Source organism: Canis lupus, chromosome 8 (genome assembly GCF_011100685.1).
Source record: "Canis lupus familiaris isolate Mischka breed German Shepherd chromosome 8, alternate assembly UU_Cfam_GSD_1.0, whole genome shotgun sequence".
NCBI classification, from domain to species: domain Eukaryota; kingdom Metazoa; phylum Chordata; class Mammalia; order Carnivora; family Canidae; genus Canis; species Canis lupus.
Genome location: NC_049229.1, coordinates 32,734,659 through 32,757,639, shown reverse-complemented (window position 1 = coordinate 32,757,639; position 22,981 = coordinate 32,734,659). Strand labels below are relative to the sequence as shown.

The following is a 22,981-nucleotide window of genomic DNA, read 5'->3' as shown; positions in this document are numbered from 1 at the left end:
CCAGGGACACTGAGGGCTGCAGAGAGAAGGTGCATTTGCGGAAGGAACTTTCCTGTGAGGCCACCCCTCAAGGGAAAGGGCTGTATCCAGTTGGGCCTTGGAGGACAGGGTCCTTCACTCTTCCTCCACGGGATGCGTTTGTGTGTCCTCCCCGCCCAGCAGTACCTCTCTCCCTGGCATTGCGCACGGCCGGCCAAGGCGAGAAGCCTCCAGAATTCCCCGAAGGAGCGGGGCCCCACCACCGTTTGGTGAAGGGAGGTAACCGCCCGGTGTGGAAGCGCCTGTTGGCCTGCGGCCGTGCCGGGCTCACACTGGGGGAAGGGAGTGATTCCGACGGAGGGGACTCCCTTCCCCCGCCGCTCCGAGCCTGCGTTGAAGCTGCGCTTGGGAAGGGCCGGGGGCTAAGCGGGTTCCGAGGGCTGCAGGACGCCAAGCAGCGGGCGCCTAGCCCTTCTCCCCAAACTGACCTCGGCCCCATCCTCAGCCTGTACCGGAGCGCGGGGCCTGGCGGCCACACGGCCCACCCAGGGCAGATCCAGCTCTCAAGCCGCGGCAGCGCCCGGCCACGCCCGGCACAAGGCGCCGCCGCGCCTCTCGCACCGAGGCTTGGGGGCCGGGGGTCCCCCCTTCCCGCGCGGGCCCGGGTTCGAGGCGGCCGGGTGGAGGCCTCTCCAAGAAAAGAAAAAGCCAAGAGGTGGCCGCCTCCTCCTCCCCATCTCCCAGCCTGGAGTCCGGGCGTGCTCGAACCCAGGGAAGGTCGGGATCCCCGCCCCCGCCTTCAACAGACACGCGCGCGCGCGCGCACACACACACACATACACACACACGCGCGCGCGGAGGCACAGGAGCGCGCGCACACGCATTCACGCGCGCTTTGCTCTCCGGGCCGGAGTTGGAGAGGGGGCGCCTTCCAAAACTTGGTGGATTCGCCAGATGACCGTTTGCGCCCAGAGGTCCCCACCGCACTCTCAATTTTAAGATTTGCTTCCCCCCCTACGACCTTTCCGTATACGTGAGTCAAAGCAGAAGTCAGACTCCGAAGCAGTCCCGTCCCTTTTGGTAAACTTCTCCGTGTGTACCAGGTAGCCCAAGGTCTGCCAAGCCTGCAGGCTTGGGGGCCGCAGCTGCCCTTGCCAGGGTCCGCGCGCAGGCGAGAGGGCGCGAGGTGCGCGCAGACACTACCCGGCCAGGGCGACTGCGGCCCGGCGGCGCTGCCCAGGACCGCGCCACCCGCGGGAAGGGACGCCTGGCCCCGCGCCTCGCTTGCCCGACCCAGCCCCGCGGATCGCAGCCGGTCCGGGCGCTTGCTTAAGAAACCCAGATTAAGGAGCGGGTGAATTGGGAAGGAGGGAGCCCGGGGAGTTTGCACCCTGTATCTCAGGTATGAGCACTTCTCACTGACATTGATGCAACTGCATTAGAGTTAATGGCAGCAGCCTGCTTCTCATTATTAATTGTCTTTGTGTTTGGATAAAGTATGTAATCTTCTTCTCAACCACACCATTAAAATAGGTTGCCTTTTCAATTAAGAACTGTCGTGAGCACAGCAGTCAATTTTCCTAATGAAGATGCATTATATTTTCACATTTTTTTAAATAATGGAAAAATCCCAGGTTTTCATTAGACGCGATTACAGAGAAATACAAGAGAGTTTCTCTAAAATTTATGCGCTCATGTAGTGCATTAAACGCCAGGCTTTTAAATAAATTGGGATTTCTGCAGATGAAAGAAAAGCATGAGTATCAGATATGTTCAAATCGCTTCAGATTTTAAAAAGCAAATACGGGGAGTTCTTTTTTGAAACGCATTTAACAGATACAACAATAAAAACAAGATAGTGAATGTCTGCAAATACACCTATAAACTTTTTGGGAGAAATCTCTTCTAGTTTAAGAGATGATTTGCAGATTCTTAACTAGAATAGTGGTGTTTGCTGAAAACGCACTATGCCCATTTAGATAATGTGCAGTTTTTGAACAAATACCTCAGCTTGATCATTGAGGAGCAAAAAAAATGTCTGGGCTGTGCACCTACAATTACTTGTTGTTTATTTGCTTCCCTCCTTGCTTTCATTTTTCTTCCCTTAAAGAAAAAAAAGACAATTGAAAGCTAGTGAATCTGGTAGAACTATTGAATATTCTACGCCTTCGTAATAGGCAACTTTTCAGTTGTAAGAAAATTAAAATTGCAGAACTGCAATATTGAAGTTTAAAAATTGGTTGGAAATATTCATTCCTATATGTGAAAGTGGAAAGTTTGCATCCCTGAACAAAAATGAAATATGTATTACTCATTTTCTAATCTTGGGAATTTTTAAGTGTGTCGTGAAAAGGATCTGTCAAGATCTATGTTTTCTTTGTTAATAAAAAATTTAAGTTACTATCTTTTGCATATGAAGTACTGTTTTAGACAAATAATTCGTCTTTTTTTCCCTCTCCCATTCAAAGTGAATACTTTCATAGGAGCCATCAGAGAGTAGTATTTGAGAGGAAAAAAAAATAAGTCAAATTCTTCTAAATAGAAGAAAAAAGTTCCCAACAACAGCCAGACTTCTTTTGTAAGACAACATAACTTGCTTTTTTTTTTCCCCCCAGACACGATCTTTCCAGGTTTTTAGGTGTTAGGTCTTTTAAAAATTGAACTCTTTTTTAATCAACCGGACCCTCAAAATGATCTGCAAAGAGTGGGAAATTAGATTTTCGATTAAAACCTTATCCTATCTCGAAGGATTACTTTATATTGATTCTTAAATATGGCTACAATTGATGGGCTCTAATTAAAAATCCAAAGGAAAAGTCTGTCGTGCCCATATAAAAGAAGCTTTTCATATACGGGAAATAAAGCTTGTAAAAGGTTACAAATAAAAGATTAGAGATTTATCCAAACTGGTTTAAAGCTTCACTGCGGTTTTCTTTTCTTCTTTTTTCCTTTTCTTACAAAACCATTCCTGGGTCTTTTTTCCCCCACTTTTAAATGAAGTTTGCAAACAGGCAAGATATGGGACTGTAATGGTTGTTTTATATCAGCTCTGTAAGCTCAAGGCTACTGCCTGCAGTAGAATGGATTTCAAGGAAAGTTCAGAAACAGAAGATGAAAATCATATAAAGTGACAGCTACCACCCTTCACCAATCCATACACATTCCCGTCCACACCCTCCTAATGCACACCCACATCCACACTCACACCCCTCATATTGCTCTCTCCGTCTCTCACACTCATTCGAGCCCTGCCTGGCCCCCACCCTAACCTTGCTCTGCACACACCCTTGGTCCCCACATGCTCAGGGACAGACGCATAGCTCCCAGCTCACACTCAGCTCATAAATGTCTCCCAGCCCCACATCTCGCACTTGTCACACAATCTTAATCCGTTTCATTCCGGAACAACATGGTCCTCTTTTCCTCTTTTCTGCATTTGGAATTTGCCTCCTACTCTTTTATCAAGACAGCACAATCCTATCTTTGAAGTTGTTTCTTTCTCTCTTACCCTCTTTTCTGAGGCAGTCGTAATGCAGGGAATAAGCAACCCAAGCTTAATTCACAAGTGATCTATTGCCTTCTGTTTCCCTCCAAATTCTGCCTGCATTGCCAATCTTTAACCCTCGTTAAAAAATTAATTAAAGTTAATCTTGTCAAAGTTTTTAATAAAGACATATCTAAAAACCTAATGAAAAATGACTTCTTTCTAAATATCGTGGCAGTTCTAAGGCAAGATGTGGTCCCCTACTGTCCACTGAATCACTGAAAAGATTGGAAATTAATCTTCATATTTCTGAAGTAAGTGTTCGGGGAGTCTAACTGGCTCCTTTCCCCCTGAGAGGCTATGTTCTCACGGAATATGGGTTTTGTTCTTCTTCTTTTTTAATTAGCTTGGAAGAATCCTGAAATCTTTCTCCTTTCTCTTCCGACTCCTCCACTCCCCCCCCCACCCCATCACACACACACACACACACACAAGCACCATAGTTAATAAACTCAGAGGAAAGTTTGGAATATTTTAAACTGGCCTGGCATGTGGGGTGGAGAAAGTAAATCCAGCTAGCGTGAGACATAAATTTAGATTGCAAAATATGAATATCGGCCATATTTTGGAAACTGCATGCAAGCTCTGACAAATAATTTGATTCTTTGTGTACTGGTTTTCTTAATTTAGCTTCTGAAGACTTATATCTCATATTCATAGCAAGATAATTATACTCGTGGCAATTAAAAACCATCCAGTTGTTAATGAAAATTACTTAAAAATACAAAGCATGCTACCTACCATAAGTCAGACTCATAGAAAAAAATTAAAGACACAGGATGTAGGAAAAAAAAAAGTTAAACATGAACAGAGAAAAATACAATGACCACATAGTAAGTATATTGGAAGTTCAAGGACTTACTGAAAATCAAGAGTTAGACTTTTCATCCAAGGAGTCTTTTTCTCCCACCAAGTCTCTACGGTTTTCAGTACAACAGCCCAACCCCCACATCCCTTCCCCCCCCCCCCCCCCAAGCCAGTGGCTTTTGTCCTGACCTAGAGTAGGGTTTGTGGGGACTGTACCTGAGCCGGGCTGTCTGCAATTTCCGAATTGACAAGAAGAGACTGGAGAATAAAGAGCATGTTCTTACAGGTGAAGAGCAATTTTGCAACTTTTCCAGGAGACACCAAGGAGAAAGCTTTCTTGCTACCAACTGCTGCAGAGTCTGAGCAGAATTCCTCTAGAAAGAAAAAGAAAGTCTTTTTCCCCCCCTGTCTGCCTCTGTCTCTAGTTCTCTTTCTCCTCTCTGTCTCTCTCTCTGTCTCTCTCTCTCTGTCTCTCTCTCTCTCAGATCCAATCTTTTAAGAGCTTCAGCACATTGCTAAGCTAAAGGGAAATTCTCTTTGATAAAGCGGCGTTTCCAGCTTCTGGGTTTTAAAACCTAAATCTATATTCAAATCTGGCTGAAGGTGTGTTCTGGGATTTATGAAAGCCTCTTAAAGGGGTAAATTTACCAAACCGTGACAAAATCATCACAATCTTACTTTAGACATCTGAAGTGGATGAGAATTTTAAAGAGACCCTTGTTTATTTAACACTGTCCATTTCCAACTCGTGGTTTATTGGTCCTGCATTTCTGCGAAGTTATTAGACTAAAGGGCAAAGGAGAAGCGAGAGCGGTCTGCTCCCAGCCGCTGCGAAGGGAAAAGCCCTCCCACGCCCCCACGGCGCCGAAATCTGCCCTCGTCCAACAGAACCCGGGAATTTTCAGGAAGATTCGGCTGCCCCCGCCAACTGGGAGGACAGCGCAAACCTCTGCGGAGGTCTTGCAGGTTTTCCCACAACACTGGACCCTACAGCAAATAGATCTCCCAGTCTAACATGCTTCCCTTACTTCGTGGAGATCACAAGTACGTGTTCTGAGGCTTCTCCACCCCACCCCCCACCCCCCACCCCTACTGTCCCCAAGGCCTCCCTGCGGCCCTTCCCCTTCGCCAGACGCACAACGTCCATTTTTTCTTTTCCTTCTTTGATGCTTTAAACATCATTGCGATCAAACTGGGAGAAACACTGTCTTTTCTCGGGGTGGGAAGGAGGCTCTGGCACAGGGGATCTGGGTGGATTTGGCCCTTCCTTCACCGAAAGTATCGTGACTCTGGCCAAGTGCTCCCAACCAATGGGCGAGACCGCCTAGGGCATTTGTGGCTCTCTCCTCCCTCCCCAGTTAAGGGCCGGGCGGGGGCGGGGGGCAGTCGCCAGGTGTTTCGGTACAGTGGGGGCGGGGTGAGAAAAAAAAAAAAAAGGTCTATACTCACCCTCCCCCCCCAGCCCGGGACCCCAGAAAGTCGCGACTCCTGGGACCGCGACAGCCAGCGGGTCTCTCCGGACTGGAGCGGGCGCTGAGGGTTCGGGAGTTGCTGGGCAGACCCCGGGCCGCTCGGGGGCTCGTTGGGACGCGGGGGCCCAAAGCTCTAGAGACACCTGCGAGGCTGGCCGCGGCCACCGAGCGCCCAGCCCCAGGCCGAGCCGCAGCCGGAGCCCAGCCGCGCTGCCGAGCGCTCGCTGCCTCGTGCGCACTCCCGTAATTCGTTAATTGCTGTAAATCCCAAGGACGGCCACATTTGATTACACATACAGTATAAGAACCGACAACAAAGCGACGAATTAATTACCAACTTCATTAACATAGGTCCCCAAATTAAAGGCAGCGAGCTGTTTCTTTGGGCCCACTTGCCGTGGTGGTGGTGGTGGTGGTGGTGGTGGTGGTGGTGGAGGAAGGGGGAGGGTGTTTAGAAAGAGATTTTATTTTTCTTCTCCGGCAGTGGGAGTCATGAGGGCAGAGATGTCTTCTGCTCCCCCCACCCACCACCCCTCCACCCTCAGCCGGTCCTCTGGTGCACCCCCCCCCCATTCCCTCCGCCCAATCTGCTTTTCTAGGGACTCAGATGGGTTTGGAAGCTGTCGGGTCCCGCTCTCTGTGCCAGGCATTAAAGTTAGGCTGGGGCTCGCTCCCTGGCTCGGGTCCCCTGGTGCCGCCAGTCTCCCGCCTCCGGGCTCTCGGCCCCCGGCTCGGGCCGCGCGGGCTCTTAGCTCCAGGCCCCGCCGCCGGCCAGTGAGGAGCGTTTGTCTTAACGTGGAGCCGTTTCCAGCGCGGGCCTCCTGCGTTCGCGCCCTCCCCGGGTGCCCGGCCGACCCCTCTTCCTGACCTGGCTCCCGCCGTCTCCCCAAACCGGCCCTGGGGTCAGACGCCCCGGTGGTGTGCCCGGCAGCCTGCCTTGGGCTCCTGCAAACTCTTAAAATCCTGTGCGGGTAACAGGAGCCCGAGGCGCTCGCTTCGGGGACCGGGGAATATCGATAAGGGCGCAACGAGTGGGAGAGACCCTGAGTTTCTGAAAATAGTTTGTGATTGGACTTGTGCATCCGTCTTTCCCTTGCCTACACGCCCAACGCTGGCTCCCAGGCCGCCTTCTTTCCCCCTTTCTGGCCCTCAGCGTGCTCTGACCCTGGTTAAACCGGCGTCGTGGCCGTTTTAGGCTTCAGCCCGACTTGCTCTCTGCGTCTGACCCACACGCTCACCGCCGGCGTTGCAGGCGATAACCCAGCTACTGCTCCACCCTCGCTCTTCTCCAGCATTTACCTAAACATTTTTATCTTTCCATCTTATTGTATGGGTTTCCTTTTTCCCCTTCCCGAAAATCAAAATAAAACAAAAAGGGAGGGGGGGGGGAGAAAGGAAAGGAAGGAAAAGAAGAAAAGGAGAAGAAAGGTAAGGGAGGCCTCCCTGTCCATCATTTTAATTATACAATTAGTTCACATGCTCCGGCCCATAATGTATATTTTAAGCGGAGCCCAGTGTCTTTCAAGAACATTCTGGTAATGTCGGAGGCCTGGATTTGTTGCCCGCTCGTCCCCCCGTGCAGCAGCGGCCTGTTTTCCTCCCCCTGTTGTGTGTTTTTATTATTTTCCCTCTGGCTTAGATGTGTCAATCATTCTCTCCCTGCCATTGGTTGGAGAGTTTGCGTCAAAAAGTTGCCAGAGAGGCGCTTTCTCAGCAAATCTCCCTGAGAGCGGAACCGACCTCAGCTCCAACTCAGCCTCCACTGTTATTAAAAATAAAAATCGCTAGAGCAGCCCTCATCACGTCTACTTTGTATGTATCCCAGAGGGGCCCACGCGTGTTTCGAACTCGAGCTACTTTCCTCATTTTCTATTCTTTAAATTTTTTTTTCGTTGTTTGACTTTTCATGGAGGGTTGAAGACTGCAAGATTTCTAACTCAATACTCTTGATTTCTTTTAGGATAGCGGGCTATTTGGAATTTTGAAGGATAATTAAATTTTTTTCTAACTTCCCATGCGGCCGTAAGGTAAGTGTCCGTCTGTCTTGTCTGCCTGTCTACACCCATGTGTTCCTCTGACTACCATCGCCCCACTACCTCCAATAGACCGACTAAAGCACACTTCTGGGAACGTGGAGTTCTTCTGAAGCATGTTGTATTTTTCTCCCTCGTAAATGTTTTTAGGTGTAGTAACGATCATTGCGAAAAATGTGTGATCTGGAGGTGAGGGCGGGAGTGAGAGGAGGGGAGGCAGCGCGCTCCTGGGGTCGCCGCTTCCGCCAAACGTCGTGGAAACCCTGCGAGGCTAATGTGGGGTGTTCTGGACGGGTTTTGTTTGTGGTTTTGTTTTATGTCAACGCCCATTCTGGGCTTCTCCCTGCTAATTTTGCGTTTTGGCTCTCAGATGTGGCTGGGTCATTTGTACCGATCTCAAGGACATTTTCAGAGTCAGACAAAACGCTGCAGATGTAGCTAGATGGATGGGTAATGATGATGGTGGTGGTGGTGGTGATAAGACAGGCGTCTTCTAGGGCCCGCGTGCCCGTAGCCCGACTCGCTCTCCGATTGCCGGGTGAGGACGGTCGCAGCTCGAGCCCTCGCCTGCCCCTACTGAACGGGAGGGGAAACCCGAGCGGATAACCGAGGAGGCTCGCCGCTCTTTCCGGGGCCCTCTCCCGGAGCCCAGAGCAGCTCCCTGCGATTCGCCCTCCGTCCTCCTTTTCCTTTTTGATCACCACTTGTCTCCTCCCAGAATAACCTGGGAGTGCGGGAACTCCCCCACCGCCGGCTGTCGTGGTCCCAGCCCCGGGTCACCAGGCCGGGCGAGAGCTGTTTGCCCGGGATGGTTACCGGCCCGCGCGGGGCAGCCGTCCGCGGGCATCCGGGGCTGGCCGAAGTGTTGGGGAGTGGCCCCTGCTGCGCCCGAGGCCGCGGCGGGCCGGGGGACAGGAAGCCTCACCTTGGGGCAGGCGGCCCCTCCGCCCTCTGGCCTGGGGGCAGCGCCGGGGCCTGCGTGCGCGCTCGCGCGCTCCCCTCCCAGGCTCGGGGACAGCCGGCTGCCGTGGGGCCGGGCGGGGGTCGAGGGGGTGCACCCCGAGGCCCAGCCCTCCGTTCTCGGTCCACCCAGGGAGAACCATCAGGTCTCCACCAGCAGCCAGCCTCGGCGACGTGTTCCGCCGCCAACTGCAAAGAGGTCTTCCCGCTGATGCGTTCAGGGGCCTCTTGGAATCACGGTCCGACTTCGGAACGCATCTTTCTGAAATCGAAGTCCCCGGTCAGAACTCCCACCGAGCTGGCTTTTTCCTCCGGTGCAGACAGTGGTGGGCTGTGGGGACAGAAGGCCGAGCTGCGTTGGCCCTGGAGTGCTGGGGGACTTGGGGAGGGCACGGGGCAAGTCGGATCCTTGAACACCCCCCACCCCACCCCACCCCACCTCGGTCCTAGAGCTGCGGGTCCGGATTTCTCGCTCCCGCTCACTTCGGGACTTTTTCCAGGCACCAAAAGTTATTAGCACAGGAGGCGAGTTGGAGAGCAAACTCCTCCCCCCAAAGGAAGGTAGACACCCAGACCTCTCCTCTCCGAGCTAACACTGGGGCTTTCTCCTCACCATAATTAATAGTCAAGGCCAACCCTTTTGGCACGTTTCTTCCTCCCTCCCTCGCGGGTGGCAGCGCTGTTCGATTCCCCGAGGCCAGAAACTTTCCCTCGAGTTCGCCCGAGAGGGAGGCCCGCGCCGGCCGCCTCCGCGGTGCCCGCATCTCTCCTCTTTCTTCTCTCCTGCCTTGCGCTCTCTCCCGAGCCACAGGCCAGTCGCCAGTCCGCGTAGTTTTGTTTCTTTTCCATCATGCAGAAAATTAATCAGCCCGGACGAGAAGCAGAGCTGAGCACGGCGGCCTGTAATTAAGGGACGTGTGCCCCTCGGATTATCTCGTTAGTTTATCAAGAAAACATTTATTATAATTAATTCTTGGACGAGGTAATTATTATTGAGCGAGGACACAGCAACTGGTAGATGGGCTCCTTGGAAGGAAAAAAAAAAAAAACCAACAAGCGGGGCGGGGGGTGGGGGAGATGCGGGGGAGGTGGGGGGAGAGCGACAGATTGCACGAATTGACCGTTAGATATAAGGCGGCGCGGGCCGGGGCGGGCAGTGGAGCCGGACCCGGGGCGCCAGGACTGCGGGGCTGCCGCGCGGGGACGCCGGACCGAGGCATCGCGCCCGGACTTGCGGCGCCCGCCGGCCGCGGGCACTCGCCGAACCACCGTCACCCGCTCCCGTAGGTAGGAGTTCTCCAGCCGCCACCTCCTGAGCGATCATATGGAAGCTTGTAGCTTTGAAAGGGTCTTTCTGTCCCCCTTCTAGGCTCGGCTTAGAGAGGAAGGGAGAAAGGTGTCCATTTGGGGCTTTGGAAGTTAGATGGAAGGGCCCATGGCCTCTTCTTTGGAGAGTGCATACCTAGGCCGGCTGCTGAGAGTACTTAGTTTTGTTTGGGGGTATGTCTCTTTCTCTTTCAAAGATGCAATCCAGTAGTAAAAGCGAAAAACTGTTTACTCCTAAATTTTAGTGTTATTTGCGTTGGTAAGGGCACAGGAGCTCCAAGAAGGATCTTTGCCTGGTGCTTTCTATCTGCTACTGCCTTTTATGTTGGAATGTGCCACTTTCTGTAACAGACATTTCTAATTGGGTGAGAATTCTACATGTAAAAACAATTGCGTGTGTCTCATGTGTACATCTGCTATGATTTTAGTTTTTTCTACAGTAGTTCAGAACTTTCCAATGTAGTAGGATTGTATTAAGAGAGAACTCCAGCTCAGAGGCTATTTAGACAAATAAAATGACTGTATTTTAAAGCAATATTATTTTCACAGCCTCCAAATAACTGTCTTGAAAAGAGAGTAGAAAATATCAAGTCTTTGTTATAGGATCTACATTAGTTTTGCTGATAAGATAGTACAAATTCCCCCAAAAGGGGTATTTATAAAATTACATTAAATCAGATCTGAGGGTGGAAAAGCATGTTTTTTGTGCTATGAATTTAAAGCAGGAAGAAGTTAGAGTAACTGGGTTCCATTTGTGGACTTTTGTGTCTTGATTTCTAAAGCAATGTAAATATGAAAATCCAATGCTGAAAACTCAGTAGGACCTTTGTCAAAGTAAGAGGCAACTTCTCCTAATCTTGTATCCGCCATTTTGAAGCAATCTCTCATAGTGTCAAAGTTGCAAAGTAGAGATCCTTGCAGGATAAGTGCCATTTTTTAGGCAAATAAAAGCCAGACTTGAAAACTGTCAGCCCATATTAACATCCAGTTTGGATCCCTTTGCTTGGGGCAGTGAGAGACGCTCAGCTGAAGACAGTAAATAACTTTTCTTTTTCCTTCCTTTCTTTTGCTTCCCTGAGCTCTTTTTCTTTATAGGATTGTAGGAAACTTGAAAGGTAGGGAGAAATTCTATTAGTTTCACAACTTTGGGTGTTTGTGTATCTACCTTCCTCAAAACTAAAATGTGCAAAAGGCAGCCGGAATTAACAAGAAACTCTGCTCTAGTTGCTGAGGACCCAAATGTCTGAAAATTTGCCTCCCGCAGGATCTACAGCCTCCACAACACCAAAATCAACATGGAAGCGGCTTGCACTACAAATGCTTACGCTTTCTACTTGCAAATGTGGGGGCCTGTCATTATCTGATTGGTGGGATTCTAACTTCAGAATTCCTAGCAAACCTCATGCCAATCTTTAAGACTTTTTTTTGCAGTATGTTTAAATATTTGATGGGTGTCGATTAAAAGTTAAATACTTGTTTGTTTAGCTTTAGTTCTTTAGACACATAATCAAGGTCCTCCAAAACCTTAATAAATCTGTTACTTACCTCAAAATCTAATTACCCAGACTACTAATTAGGTGAAAATGATTACTGGAAATGACTTCAAATGTGGAGTAATAGCGGTTGAACAGTTTTCTCAAGTTTGTCGATTAGCAAGTTGGTATTTTAGATGTTAAATGCACTGACATTTTAGGTTCACAGCAGTTAAAAGTGGTAAAAAGCTAAGGTAATTAAAATTTGCCTTGGAAAGGCAACAGTCTGGGGAGAGGTAGATTTCTTGAATTGTTTCTTTGTTTCTCACCAATGGGCTTTGTTATCAGCATTATTTATTTAGCCAAAGAGTTCTTTGTCTCTGCAAATGGCCCCAATCAAGTTTTGTTTGAGACAATTAGCTAGTGCCAGCCAATGAGTCCTATGCAAATGTAGGGATAGGAATGCAATGTGTGCATTTGAAGGCGTGGGGTTTTGTTCTTCAGGGAAGGCAGATTGTAATTGCTTTCTTCTGGTACTTTTTTTTTTTTTTTTAACTTTAGGGTGGGGGTGGGGAAGACAGGTTTATCTGGTCTCTCTCCATCCCCTCTAGTTCCAGAGCAGCTGGGGGTGGGGGTGGGGGGTTGGTGGCAAGTCTTTTAAAAGCTTCTACCTTGCATAGCCCAGGCTCTTTTTAAGTTAGTGGTGGAACGTGGAAGAGCTGCCGCCTGCGAAGCAGTAAACCAGCACCTCTGTTTGTTTGTTTGCTTTGTTCATAGTTCAACTGCTCCAAACCCACACACCAAGGACCCTGAATCTGTCCACCCCCAGCAAAGCGAGACCTTCTGGCTGGGTTCCCCCAGTTTGGGCCGATTTTGCGCCTCCAAACAACCTTAGCATGATGTCTTATCTTAAGCAACCGCCTTACGCAGTCAATGGGCTGAGTCTGACCACTTCGGGCATGGACTTGCTGCACCCTTCGGTGGGCTACCCGGGTAAGTGAGCCTCGCGGCACTCCTGCCCCGCCTTTCCCCACTCCCGCCCTGCGGGGATGTGACACCCTTTCCCCCGGAGCACTGGGGCTGATGGTCTTGCTGCCCTACTCCGGCTCCAGGCGAAGCGTCCCCACTGGGTTTTCCTTCTAAGAAGCAGCCCAGAGCCACAGGACGTTTACCGGCCGGAGGGAAGGATAGGGGCCGGAGGGAGGAGGTGGATCCCGCCACACTTGCAGAAACGCCCAGAGCTCTATTCTTAATTGGAGTGAATGGGGGAGCCGCGCTGTGGTGGTGGTGGTGGTGGTGGTGGGGGGGGGGTTGGAGGAAGGTTACAGCCTCCACCCGTATCTCAAAGCCCAGTTTCTCGGAAGTGTCCTCTTGGAGAAGCTGGGTCTCTCCTAAATTCTCCTCGCCCCGCCTGGGGTTTCCCCTCTGACCTCCAGGCCCTATGCCTCTAATCCCTAGAGGTGTGATTTGCCGTCCGTATGGGTGCTTTCCTTTCCGGTCAAATCTGTTTGTTTTGTTTTGCTTAAAAAAAAAAAAAATCCTTGTAGAAGTTTTAAATACGCCCCCATTTTAAAGATGTAGGAACAAAGGCAGTTGGAGTCCCCAAAACAAGGATCTCGAGTAGGATCGAGATTTCGCCCCCTCAATTCGAACTGCGGGTCCTCTGGGACCCTTTGACTTCGGGGAATGGATTTTTTGTTTGTGTTATGGTCTAGGGGATGGTTTTGAGGGGTGTTTGGGTTTTGGCTTCCTTTTATTTCATTTGTTAGCTACCGAAGGGTCGCTCTGGCTGGAGCGATCTCCGACGTCAGGTGGAGTGGGGGCCTCACCTGGAAGGGACAGTGTGTGTCTTGCGACCCCAGTGTTCGCTGGAGGAGCCGAGGCTGGGAAGGGCGGGTGGGGAGAACCCTGGTAGGCTCTGGGTTGGAGGGCTGGGAGGACGAGGGAAGTGCTGGGAGTGGGGGTTGGGGGAGTCGGAGCACCCGCAGAGACCCCTATGACTGAGAAACTGCTCCCCCACCCTAAAGGGCCCTGGGCTTCTTGTCCCGCAGCCACTCCCCGGAAACAGCGCCGGGAGAGGACGACGTTCACCCGGGCGCAGCTAGACGTGCTGGAAGCTCTATTTGCTAAGACCCGATACCCAGACATCTTCATGCGGGAGGAGGTGGCGCTGAAAATCAACTTGCCTGAGTCCAGGGTGCAGGTAGGGCAGATGTAGATAGAACCAACCTTCCCGACCATGCTGCCCCTCCCCTGAGCACGGTGTATGTTGAGGACCCAGGAGAATCCCACGTCTTAGGACCAAAAGGAAGGCTTGAAACTAAGTGCTCCATTAGAGGCTAGTAAACTCTTCTCCTAAGGCCTCTTCATATGCCTGATAATTCCTTGTACTCCATTTTGTTCCCCCACCCCATCGTATAAGCAAGAGCCTTTCAGCTTAGGTTGTAAGGCAGGACTGGCAATTTAGCTGCAGTTTAAAAAAAAAAAAAAAAAGCACAATTCTAGAGCTCTTGGGTCCCTAGCCAACAGAGGCCCAGTTTGGGCAGATTTCAAGGACAGTTACTTAATATTTTAATACTTCCCTTTCCCCATGTGGAAATCCTACCCCATTTTCATCTCTTTTAGGGGTGAAAGAAGCTTAGCTCCTGGATAGTCCCAATATTTTTACAGGTAAAGAAATGCAGTCAATGACTTGCTCAAGGTCACATGTCAATTGGCTGGTAGAGCCAGGCTATAAAAGCAGCTGGTGCTCTTGCCAAAGAAATTACACAATAAAAGGGTTTTCTTTGACTTATTTGGGATTGAGCAGAATTTGCTAGCTCTGAGCCATTCAGCAGATAAAATATCAATGCAATATCCTCAATGACACCCCTCCTCCCTCTTTAACTAGAAATTAAGCTGGAGTGGGAAAGTGAACTCCCAACTTTTCTGAAATGCAAGCACCATACAGAGTTCTCTGGAAAGAACATTTAGCAACTAAACACACACACACACACACACACACACCTGGGACTCCCCTTCAGCTAGGACGCATCAGTGTGAACTTGAAAACCAGACAAAAGACTTTTCAAGTTTTGGCATCTTTGTGAGGCTTGACCTCAAGTCTTTACTGAAAGAAAATAAATGGCTCTGAATGATTGGTGGTGATATGCTCAGCCTTGGTGGCACAGTTAACATGCCCATATATTGAGCTCATTCAAGAAGACCACTAAGGACTTGTTGCTCAGAAACCAGTTTCAAAAAAGGGTGGTAGTTTCTTTGATAGCCTCCTTCCCCTGACACCCCCCTCCCCCATACGCCAAACACTGCTCCTTCATTGCAGAACATGAACAGGGCTGGTAAAGAGAATCTTCAAAGTTGCAGGCAGAGGCTTAAATTGACAAGCCAGTGAACATAGTACAGGAAACTGAATCTGTGTGATGAGCGGCACTACCACCCGTGCAGCCAGACTCCAGAGTCAGACTTGAGACTAGCAGAGAAGTCTGTCCTCAAGCTCAAAACATACTATATACAAGTCCTTCCACTTAACGTAGAGAAGCTCTCAGCAAATAGTGCCTTTCAGACCTTCTTCTTCAACAAGATCGCTTCTCCTTGGAGCTTTCTTTTGTGAGTCTTTCAAGGAGAGGAAAAAAGGTAGAGTGACTAGCAGTTATTCCCCAAAAGATGGACTGTGCACTTTGAATTTACGCTAGTAATAACAGAATTGTTTTCCCTCACTTCTCTTGTGTTTCCCTCCAAGTGAAATATATTATATTTCACTGTAAGAGTGTTCCACATGCCACTGGGTCTATGTACACATTTTGTATTTGATGTGAAATATGAGAAAGGAAAATGAGAGGGAAATTTTTTAGCCACAGGATTTATTATTCTGGGCTAGGAGTCAAATGCTTTTAGAGAGTCTCCCCACTTTCTTACTATCCCAGGGGTATATATAAAAGCACCATAAAGTAGGTTTTTAGTGGCAAGACAGATTGTCTGCTTAGCTCATCTATAATCTGGGAGCCACTCTTTCCTTATTTATACCATGTTAAAGAAATTTCTTTCCCTTTCAAGGTATGGTTTAAGAATCGGAGAGCTAAGTGCCGCCAACAGCAGCAGCAACAACAGAATGGAGGTCAAAACAAAGTGAGACCTGCCAAAAAGAAGACATCTCCAGCCCGGGAAGTGAGTTCAGAGAGTGGAACAAGTGGCCAATTCACTCCCCCCTCTAGCACCTCAGTCCCAGCCATTTCCAGCAGCAGTGCTCCTGTGTCTATCTGGAGCCCAGCTTCCATCTCCCCACTGTCAGATCCCTTGTCCACCTCCTCCTCCTGCATGCAGAGGTCCTATCCCATGACCTATACTCAGGCTTCAGGTTATAGTCAAGGATATGCTGGCTCAACTTCCTACTTTGGGGGCATGGACTGTGGATCTTATTTGACCCCAATGCATCACCAGCTTCCTGGACCGGGGGCCACACTTAGCCCCATGGGTACCAATGCAGTCACCAGCCATCTCAATCAGTCCCCAGCTTCTCTTTCCACCCAGGGATATGGAGCTTCAAGCTTGGGGTTTAACTCAACCACTGATTGCTTGGATTATAAGGACCAAACTGCCTCCTGGAAGCTTAACTTCAATGCTGACTGCTTGGATTATAAAGATCAGACATCCTCATGGAAATTCCAGGTTTTGTGAAGATCTGTAGAACCTCTTTGTGGGTGATTTTTAAATATACTGGGCTGGACATTCCAGTTTTAGCCAGGCATTGGTTAAAAGAGTTAGATGGGATGATGCTCAGACTCATCTTCCGATCAATGTTCCGGGAGGCATAGAAGGAAAAATGAAGGGCCTTAGAGGGGCCTACCAACCAGCAACCTGAAATGGACAAACCAGTCTACTTAAGAGCCTGTCATAGTTTTAGATCATTGGTTTTCCTGATTTGCAAAGTGATCAAAAGCATTCTAGCCATGTGCAACCAAATACCACCAAAAATAAACAAAACTAAATTGTGAGGAAAAGAGGGAAGGACATAGCCTTCTTAAGCAGAGGTGTTCCAATGTTTTAGCCAATCCGTGGTTGAATCTTAGGAATGAACAGTGTCTCAAGCTCACTCACGTTTCATGACCAACTGGTAGTTGGCACTGAAAAACTTTTCAGGGCTGTGTGAATTGTGCGACTGATTGTCCTAGATGCACTACTTTATTTAAAAAATAATGTTCATAAGGAGTCAATATGTAGTTTAAGAGACAATCAGTGTGTGTCTTATATAAATGGTACATCTGTGGTTTTTAATCTGTGCTAGACTTCAAAACTGTGATCTCCTGTTATTGTATGCAACCTTGAACTCCACCTCTGCAGGGGTTCTTCTGTGATTAAATAGGTTATAATTATAAGCAAATTCAGAGCAACTGAGTACTTATCTAAAAAGATTACCTTTGGCTGGAGGTGAGCTGCACTGAAACTTTACAACAAAAATGTCTCTGGACAAGGAGAGTGAGAGAAGAGAAACAAAAGGACACTAATTCATCTGTAATTTACTGTTGGTAAGCCTAGCAGTAAAGAGACATTGGTCAATTGCTCTGACCCTGATGAATTTATAAACTGAGATCATTGTCGTTTATGCTTGCAGATGTTAACTGGAAAAGTTATATATGCATAAACCTTTTCTTCCTGGATTTGGCAGATATGTATAATTATATTAAAATGGTTCTAGCACAACATTGGGTCCAGTTTAATTTTATACCACTATTTATGGATGAGAAGCCCACATTCAGCCTCTCCTTCCCCCAACATGTTTTTATTTAGGTCAGGGAGGAAATTAGCAAACTTTATTTTAAAAGCCTTTTTGGCTTTATGGATGAACTAGATATAATGAGTGACTGTGGTATGTAAACTTTTTTGTGACTTCCATCAGGACTGCTCTGAAATAGAACATAGCCTACCAATCATTAGGATCTTGCTCTACTTGCTTTTCTCTCCCTGCCACATACCATAATGATTTCTTAGGCACTTTATTGATATGTTTTAACGTAGATCAATTTTTTTTTTTTTAAGTGAGAAGGGAAGAACTGAAGTGCCTCAGAGAAAATGAGAATGACAAGAATTCCTTGTTTTTTATTCTCTCATTTGATTAAGGGGATTTCGTTTTTTAACTTTCAAAAAAATCTGAGGTATACATGAGAGGGAATGTAATCAGAATCTGAAAGCAATTCAAGCAGAAATGATTTCTGAACAAAAGAGTTTCAGAAAAGTTTTAAAACCTATAATTTCAGTAGTTGAACATAAGGCATCCTGGTCAGTTTTGTTTTTGTTTTGTTTAAAGAAAGTGCTGAGGGGGAAAAAAATAGGTCCCTTCTCCGTTCTACCTGCATTTTGTAAACCAATCAGCAGAAAAGACAAATGAGCCAATGATCATGGTGCTCCTCAGGTAAAAGAAATACTTAATTTCATTTAAAACTCTATGCTCTTAAGTTTGACCAAAATTAAGTGACTCTTGATTGTAAATTTTTAAATGAACTTTAGCAGTTGCAACCATTTTGTTTTCTGGCTAATTTTTCTGTCCCTGGCTGTGCATGCTCTCTTGATCCCTACTTAGTCTTGCCCAATAAGTAAACTGCTTTTGTTTTATTGCTGAAGGAAATGCAATAGTTTACAACCAACAACTGAGGCAAAGCTTGATGGCAAGATTATCCAGTACCGACTGATCATATTCACCCTACTGTAGTTTACACCAAGGGGAAATTGAGGCCCAAGAGCGGGAATCTTTATGATTTTCCAGCGTCTGGGTCTAGTGCTCCCAGCTTTTCTCCTGCAACAGTAAAGCAGATCCAAAATAATTTCTCACACTGCTTTTAGTTTTCAGAATGCTTCACGAAGAATCAGAAAAGACCCCCCTCCCCCCCCTACTTCCCCTCCACCACCCCACACGCTAAAAATCCTCAGGACAAACCTGACATGCCCAGCAAATAACGCAGTTTGGTTTCTCTCCCGTTACTGTAAAAATGAGGGAGGTTGGGAAGAGGCGTTGAGCACTCTCTGAAACTAATTTTTCCATCACCTTTGCACAACTTCGTTTAACAGACCACGGAGTCCAATCCCTTTGAATTGACGGCCAAGTAGAAATGAATTCCCCCTGACTGCAGGCGAGGGAGGGAGGGAGAGGGAGGCGGGAGCTAGCGCCGCCTTAAAGCCAGCCGGGTGGATCGCCGCTCTCAGGCCGGACCCGGTTTGATAAAGTTAAGCCCAGGCAGGGTGCACACTTGGGCTGGAGTGACGTCATCGTCTGAAGGCGTCGGGGAGCGACCTGCCCGGCGTGCGGGCAATTACGGATCACCTGAGACGGGGGACGCGGGTGGGGGTGGGGCGGGGAGCCGGCCTCGCCGAGATCTGCTGCTCACACCTTGTGTCCTACGCACGATTCCTGGCCCTTCGTAGTGCGCCTTTGGGAACGTTTCTAGCCTTCGCAGACCAGAGACATCAACCAAACCAAGTTCCAGCTCTCGGAACTTTTTAGACAATGGTCATTCCCCTCAACTGCCCTGACCGCACCACCCCTTCGGCGTGTGTGGGGGGGTCCGCACCCCCGGCCCCGGCGGCCGCCCCTGCCCGCGCCTGCGGCAACCGCGCGCCGGGCTGTGAGCTGTGCCCCGGGCTCTCCGCCCAGCCCCCGGCGACCTTCGGGGCCGTCGCTCCGCGAGGACTCGGCCGGGAGGAGTGGTCGCCCCTGTGCCCTGCGAGCCGGGCCGGGGGACCGAGGACTCGCTCGCCCTGGAGTCGCTCCCTCCCTCTGGTCTGCCGGAGGCTCAGGTCCGAGCCCGGGACCTCCGCGGGGCCGCAGCCCGCCGCTCGGCCTGGTCTGCAGGCGTCCCGGGATCCGCCCGGGGCCCGTGGGCCGCGGGGCAGGGGGCAGGGGGCAGGGGGCAGGGTCGGTGCGCGCCGCCAGCCCCGGGGGAGCGCGGCCTCCTGGAGCCGCGCGGTCGGGCTCCCGGGGGTGGGGGTGAGTGAGCGTGTGTGGTCCGGCCGGGGGCGAGCACCCTGCGCCCGAGGGAACGAGGGGCGAGGCCCGAGGAGAGCACGAGCCGGGAGAGGGGGGCCAGGGGGGCGAAGACGGGCCTGAGGGGCCTCCGGCTGTCCCCGTCCCCGTCCCCGTCCCCGTCCCGGGAGGAAGCGCCGCAGACGCTGGGCCCCTCCGGGCGGCGACGGGGAGGCCGCCGCCTGCGCCACCGCGGGGGCTCCCGCCGCCCGGAGTCCAGCTGGGCCCGCCGTGGGCCGTCGGAGGTCTCCCAGGACAGGCAGGTGCCAGGAAAGGCGGGCCTGCGGAAGGTGTCCTTGGCTCCGAGCTGAGGCTTTCAGAGGGGCGCCTCGTGCCTTCGACTCGACCCTTCCCTCCTACCCCTCTACATTCCGGCTTTGAACCGAGGGCCCTGTCTTCTTTTCGGACCCGGGCGCAGCACTCCACGGCCCCGCAGGCTGCAGGCCGGGTCTGGAACGGGGAAGCGGCGCCTGTGGCGTCCGGGACAGCGCCGGGCAGCGCGCTCCGGCCACCTGCAGGCCGGGGCGCCAGTCCTGTGGCCGCCCCCGCTTAACCAGAAGTGGGTATTCAGGCAGCCAGACCCGACATGCGCAACGCAAGTTTGAACCCGCTTCTAACACCCGGTGAAAACCTCGGCGATGTTCCCGGGACAAAGCTGTAACCCAAAACCAGGCGTGCCTGCGTTAGGTGGTGGTTTACTGCATACAGAGACATGTTTTAATCATGCAAAAGAGAAAAACAAAGGAGCCAGGCAGGAGTCGGGCGCATCCTACACAAATGGAAGCTGACTTCGTACAAAACAACCCAAATGGAAACAGGCAGGGTCGGGCCCAGCCACGACCTCTCCTGCTCCTTGTCTTCCTTCCAAATCTTTAGGAAAGACAGATCTTTCCCTTTCCTACTACAAAAGGATCCAAGCACAGTCACACATCTGCATGCCCAGCTCAACACACCTGTTTTTCGCTTCTAAACTGGCAACGCCCTGTAAGCCCAGCGCGCCCTGATAGAACCTGATCCCCCAGCCGCTCCATTTCCGCCCTTGGGTTAGCATGATAGGAAACACAGGGAGCCCCTGGGATGGAGAGAGCAAAACCCCAAACAAAACCCACCCGATGTCTTTCAGTATTAGGCTCTGAAACTGCACAGATTATGGGATTTGTCTCGGACAGAATTAACATTACATGTGAAACCATAGTGCTCTGGTGTATTGAGACACATTGTATAGGATTGCTTGGAGCATCTCTTCCTACTGCCTGTTAATAGCAATATGAGGCCTTGAAATCATACGTGTTTTTGTTTTTAACCTGATTAAAATAAAGTTTAGGCACTGTTTGGAAAGGACAGTTTTTCTGATGTAGGCAATTCGAAGGAAACGGAACCCAATACGGGAGATGGAGGAAGCTTCTGTATGCAAAAGTGGCTGGAGAGGAGAAGTAAGCAGGCAAAACGTCTGAAAGGCCTTCTACTAAGCAGCAGCTCCCAAAAGCAAGGCAACACTCCCCCCCCCCCATTCCAAAGGGAATCTGTCAGATTTCCTCTCTTGCAAGCAAGCAGTGTGTTTTATATTTAAAAATCAACCTGCTGCCGACTGCAAACAAACAATAAGCAAATTCAAATAAAGGAGCCCTACCAAATCCAACTCATTTGGTCAAAGATAACTGCAGGTGCCTGAGAGGCCCGGCTATCACTGGGGGGAGGGTCGACTTCGAATTTTGTTTTTCTCCTAAAGGGAAAGTTGAACAGCATGAGGTCTATGACTCACTTTTATTCCTTAATCTCCCCCACTCTTTACCTTCAACTCTTAGTGGAAGGAAACAGGGAATTTGGGGTGGAAAACAACAACAACAAAAACAAAAAAACCCAAAAGGGAATCCCACAGCAAATATAATGGCGAGTGGCTAAAGTTTGAACTGACTTCTGTTTCAGCACCACAAAGGAAAAAAAGCTGTGCAAGAATCAGAATCCTCTGCCACCCTCTCCTAGTATCCTTGTCTTAGTTTGCCTACTGTGGAAGTGAGAAGGGGGCCTTTGGATTAAGGGTTTCTTAGTCTACTTGACATCACTAGGAAACACTTACAGGCTGAAGGTGTCTTCATAAATAAGATGCCAGTCTCTAGCAGCTATACCATTGCTGATTTTTACCCCCTTGAACTGCCCATGATGAGACCAGCAAATCCCACCTTTGAAAGTCATAGGAGCAGCAGTTTGCTGCACCCTGCTACAGGGTCTGCTGCCCTTCACCCTAAATTCCCCAGGTAAAGGCCTGAAAGCACCCCTTAGAGTCAGCTTTTGGGTGAAGGCTCTCCCTTAGGTCCTTCCCCCAATCTCCCAACTGGAATCTCCAGAGGCCTGAGGCCACACTGAAATCTGAAAATCACTCATCCCAGCCTCTAGTTGTTAAAATCTGTTCCAAGAACCAATAGTCACATTTTAGGCTCATGGGCCATTAATAAAAATCTCCTTAACATTCAAATGGCTCTAAAATGCGTTGATGGCGGATTACTGGGGCCTAATGGACGTCATGTGTGACAACATGGTCCCTGAATAGCGATGTTCTGGAGTGGGTGTCTGACCACAGCTACTTGATTATCAGCTTACAGCCGAACCACATTTTAGCTGCGATGCTCTTAAGAGGAGGCGTTCTTCCCGACAGCAGAGCGGGAGTCTTCTGCGTTCTTCATTTAACCGGATTTAACAAACGCAGAGAGTTTTGGAAAGGGGAGGGGAAACGTGCCCGTAGGCAACAAGGTCACCCCCAGACGTAGGCGGGGCGGGTCGCCGGCCACTGCCCCTCCTCCCGGCTTTTAACGGCGTTGCTGAAAGGCAGTGGTGCGGTCGCTAGAGGCCCGGCCGGGGATGCGTGCGGGGCGCCCGGCCCGACCCTGCCTTGCGCGCGGCCTTCCCGCGCTTCCCCGCCTCGGCGCAGCGCCCCCGAGGCCGCGGCCTTCCCGCCCCGACTAGGCCCGCAGGGTCCGGGGCGCTCCCGGGCGCTCCCGCCGGCGGCGCGGAAGCCTTCGGGCCCGGCAGGTCGCAGTCGACGGCGCCGAGGACGCCCGGGCAGCGGCCGCGCCGCCGGGGAAGGAGCGGGGTCCCGGGGTCCCGGGGTCCCGGGCAGATGGGGCCCCCGCCCCCCGCGCTCGGCAGGCGCAGCCGAGGGTTCCCCCGGCGGCCACCCCTGGAGAACAGGGCGAGTCCCGAGCACCGCGGGGAGGCAGCTTCGGGCCAGCCGCCAGGGGCTCCGGGACCACGACCCCTGAGCCGTTCCTCCGACGGCAGCGGGCCTCGAACCCGCGGCGCCCAGGTCCCCCCGGAGATGGAGGAGCGGGCTCGCGGCGCCGCTCCGAGGCGGCGGGGGGAGGGGAGGCCGCGGGCCCAGC

The 22,981-nt window shown here is 50.6% G+C and overlaps 1 protein-coding gene across 1 annotated transcript; it reads left to right on the top strand.

The window, feature by feature from the left end:
• The first annotated feature begins 7,524 nt into the window (after positions 1 to 7,524).
• On the top strand, positions 7,525 to 17,280 carry OTX2 (orthodenticle homeobox 2). Its single transcript, XM_038544037.1, has 5 exons — positions 7,525 to 7,614; positions 7,763 to 7,829; positions 12,371 to 12,586; positions 13,645 to 13,796; positions 15,647 to 17,280. The coding sequence occupies exons 3-5, from the start codon at positions 12,490 to 12,492 to the stop codon at positions 16,265 to 16,267; spliced, it is 870 nt and encodes a 289-aa protein (XP_038399965.1). The 5' UTR covers positions 7,525 to 7,614; positions 7,763 to 7,829; positions 12,371 to 12,489; the 3' UTR covers positions 16,268 to 17,280.
• The last annotated feature ends 5,701 nt before the right edge of the window (positions 17,281 to 22,981 follow it).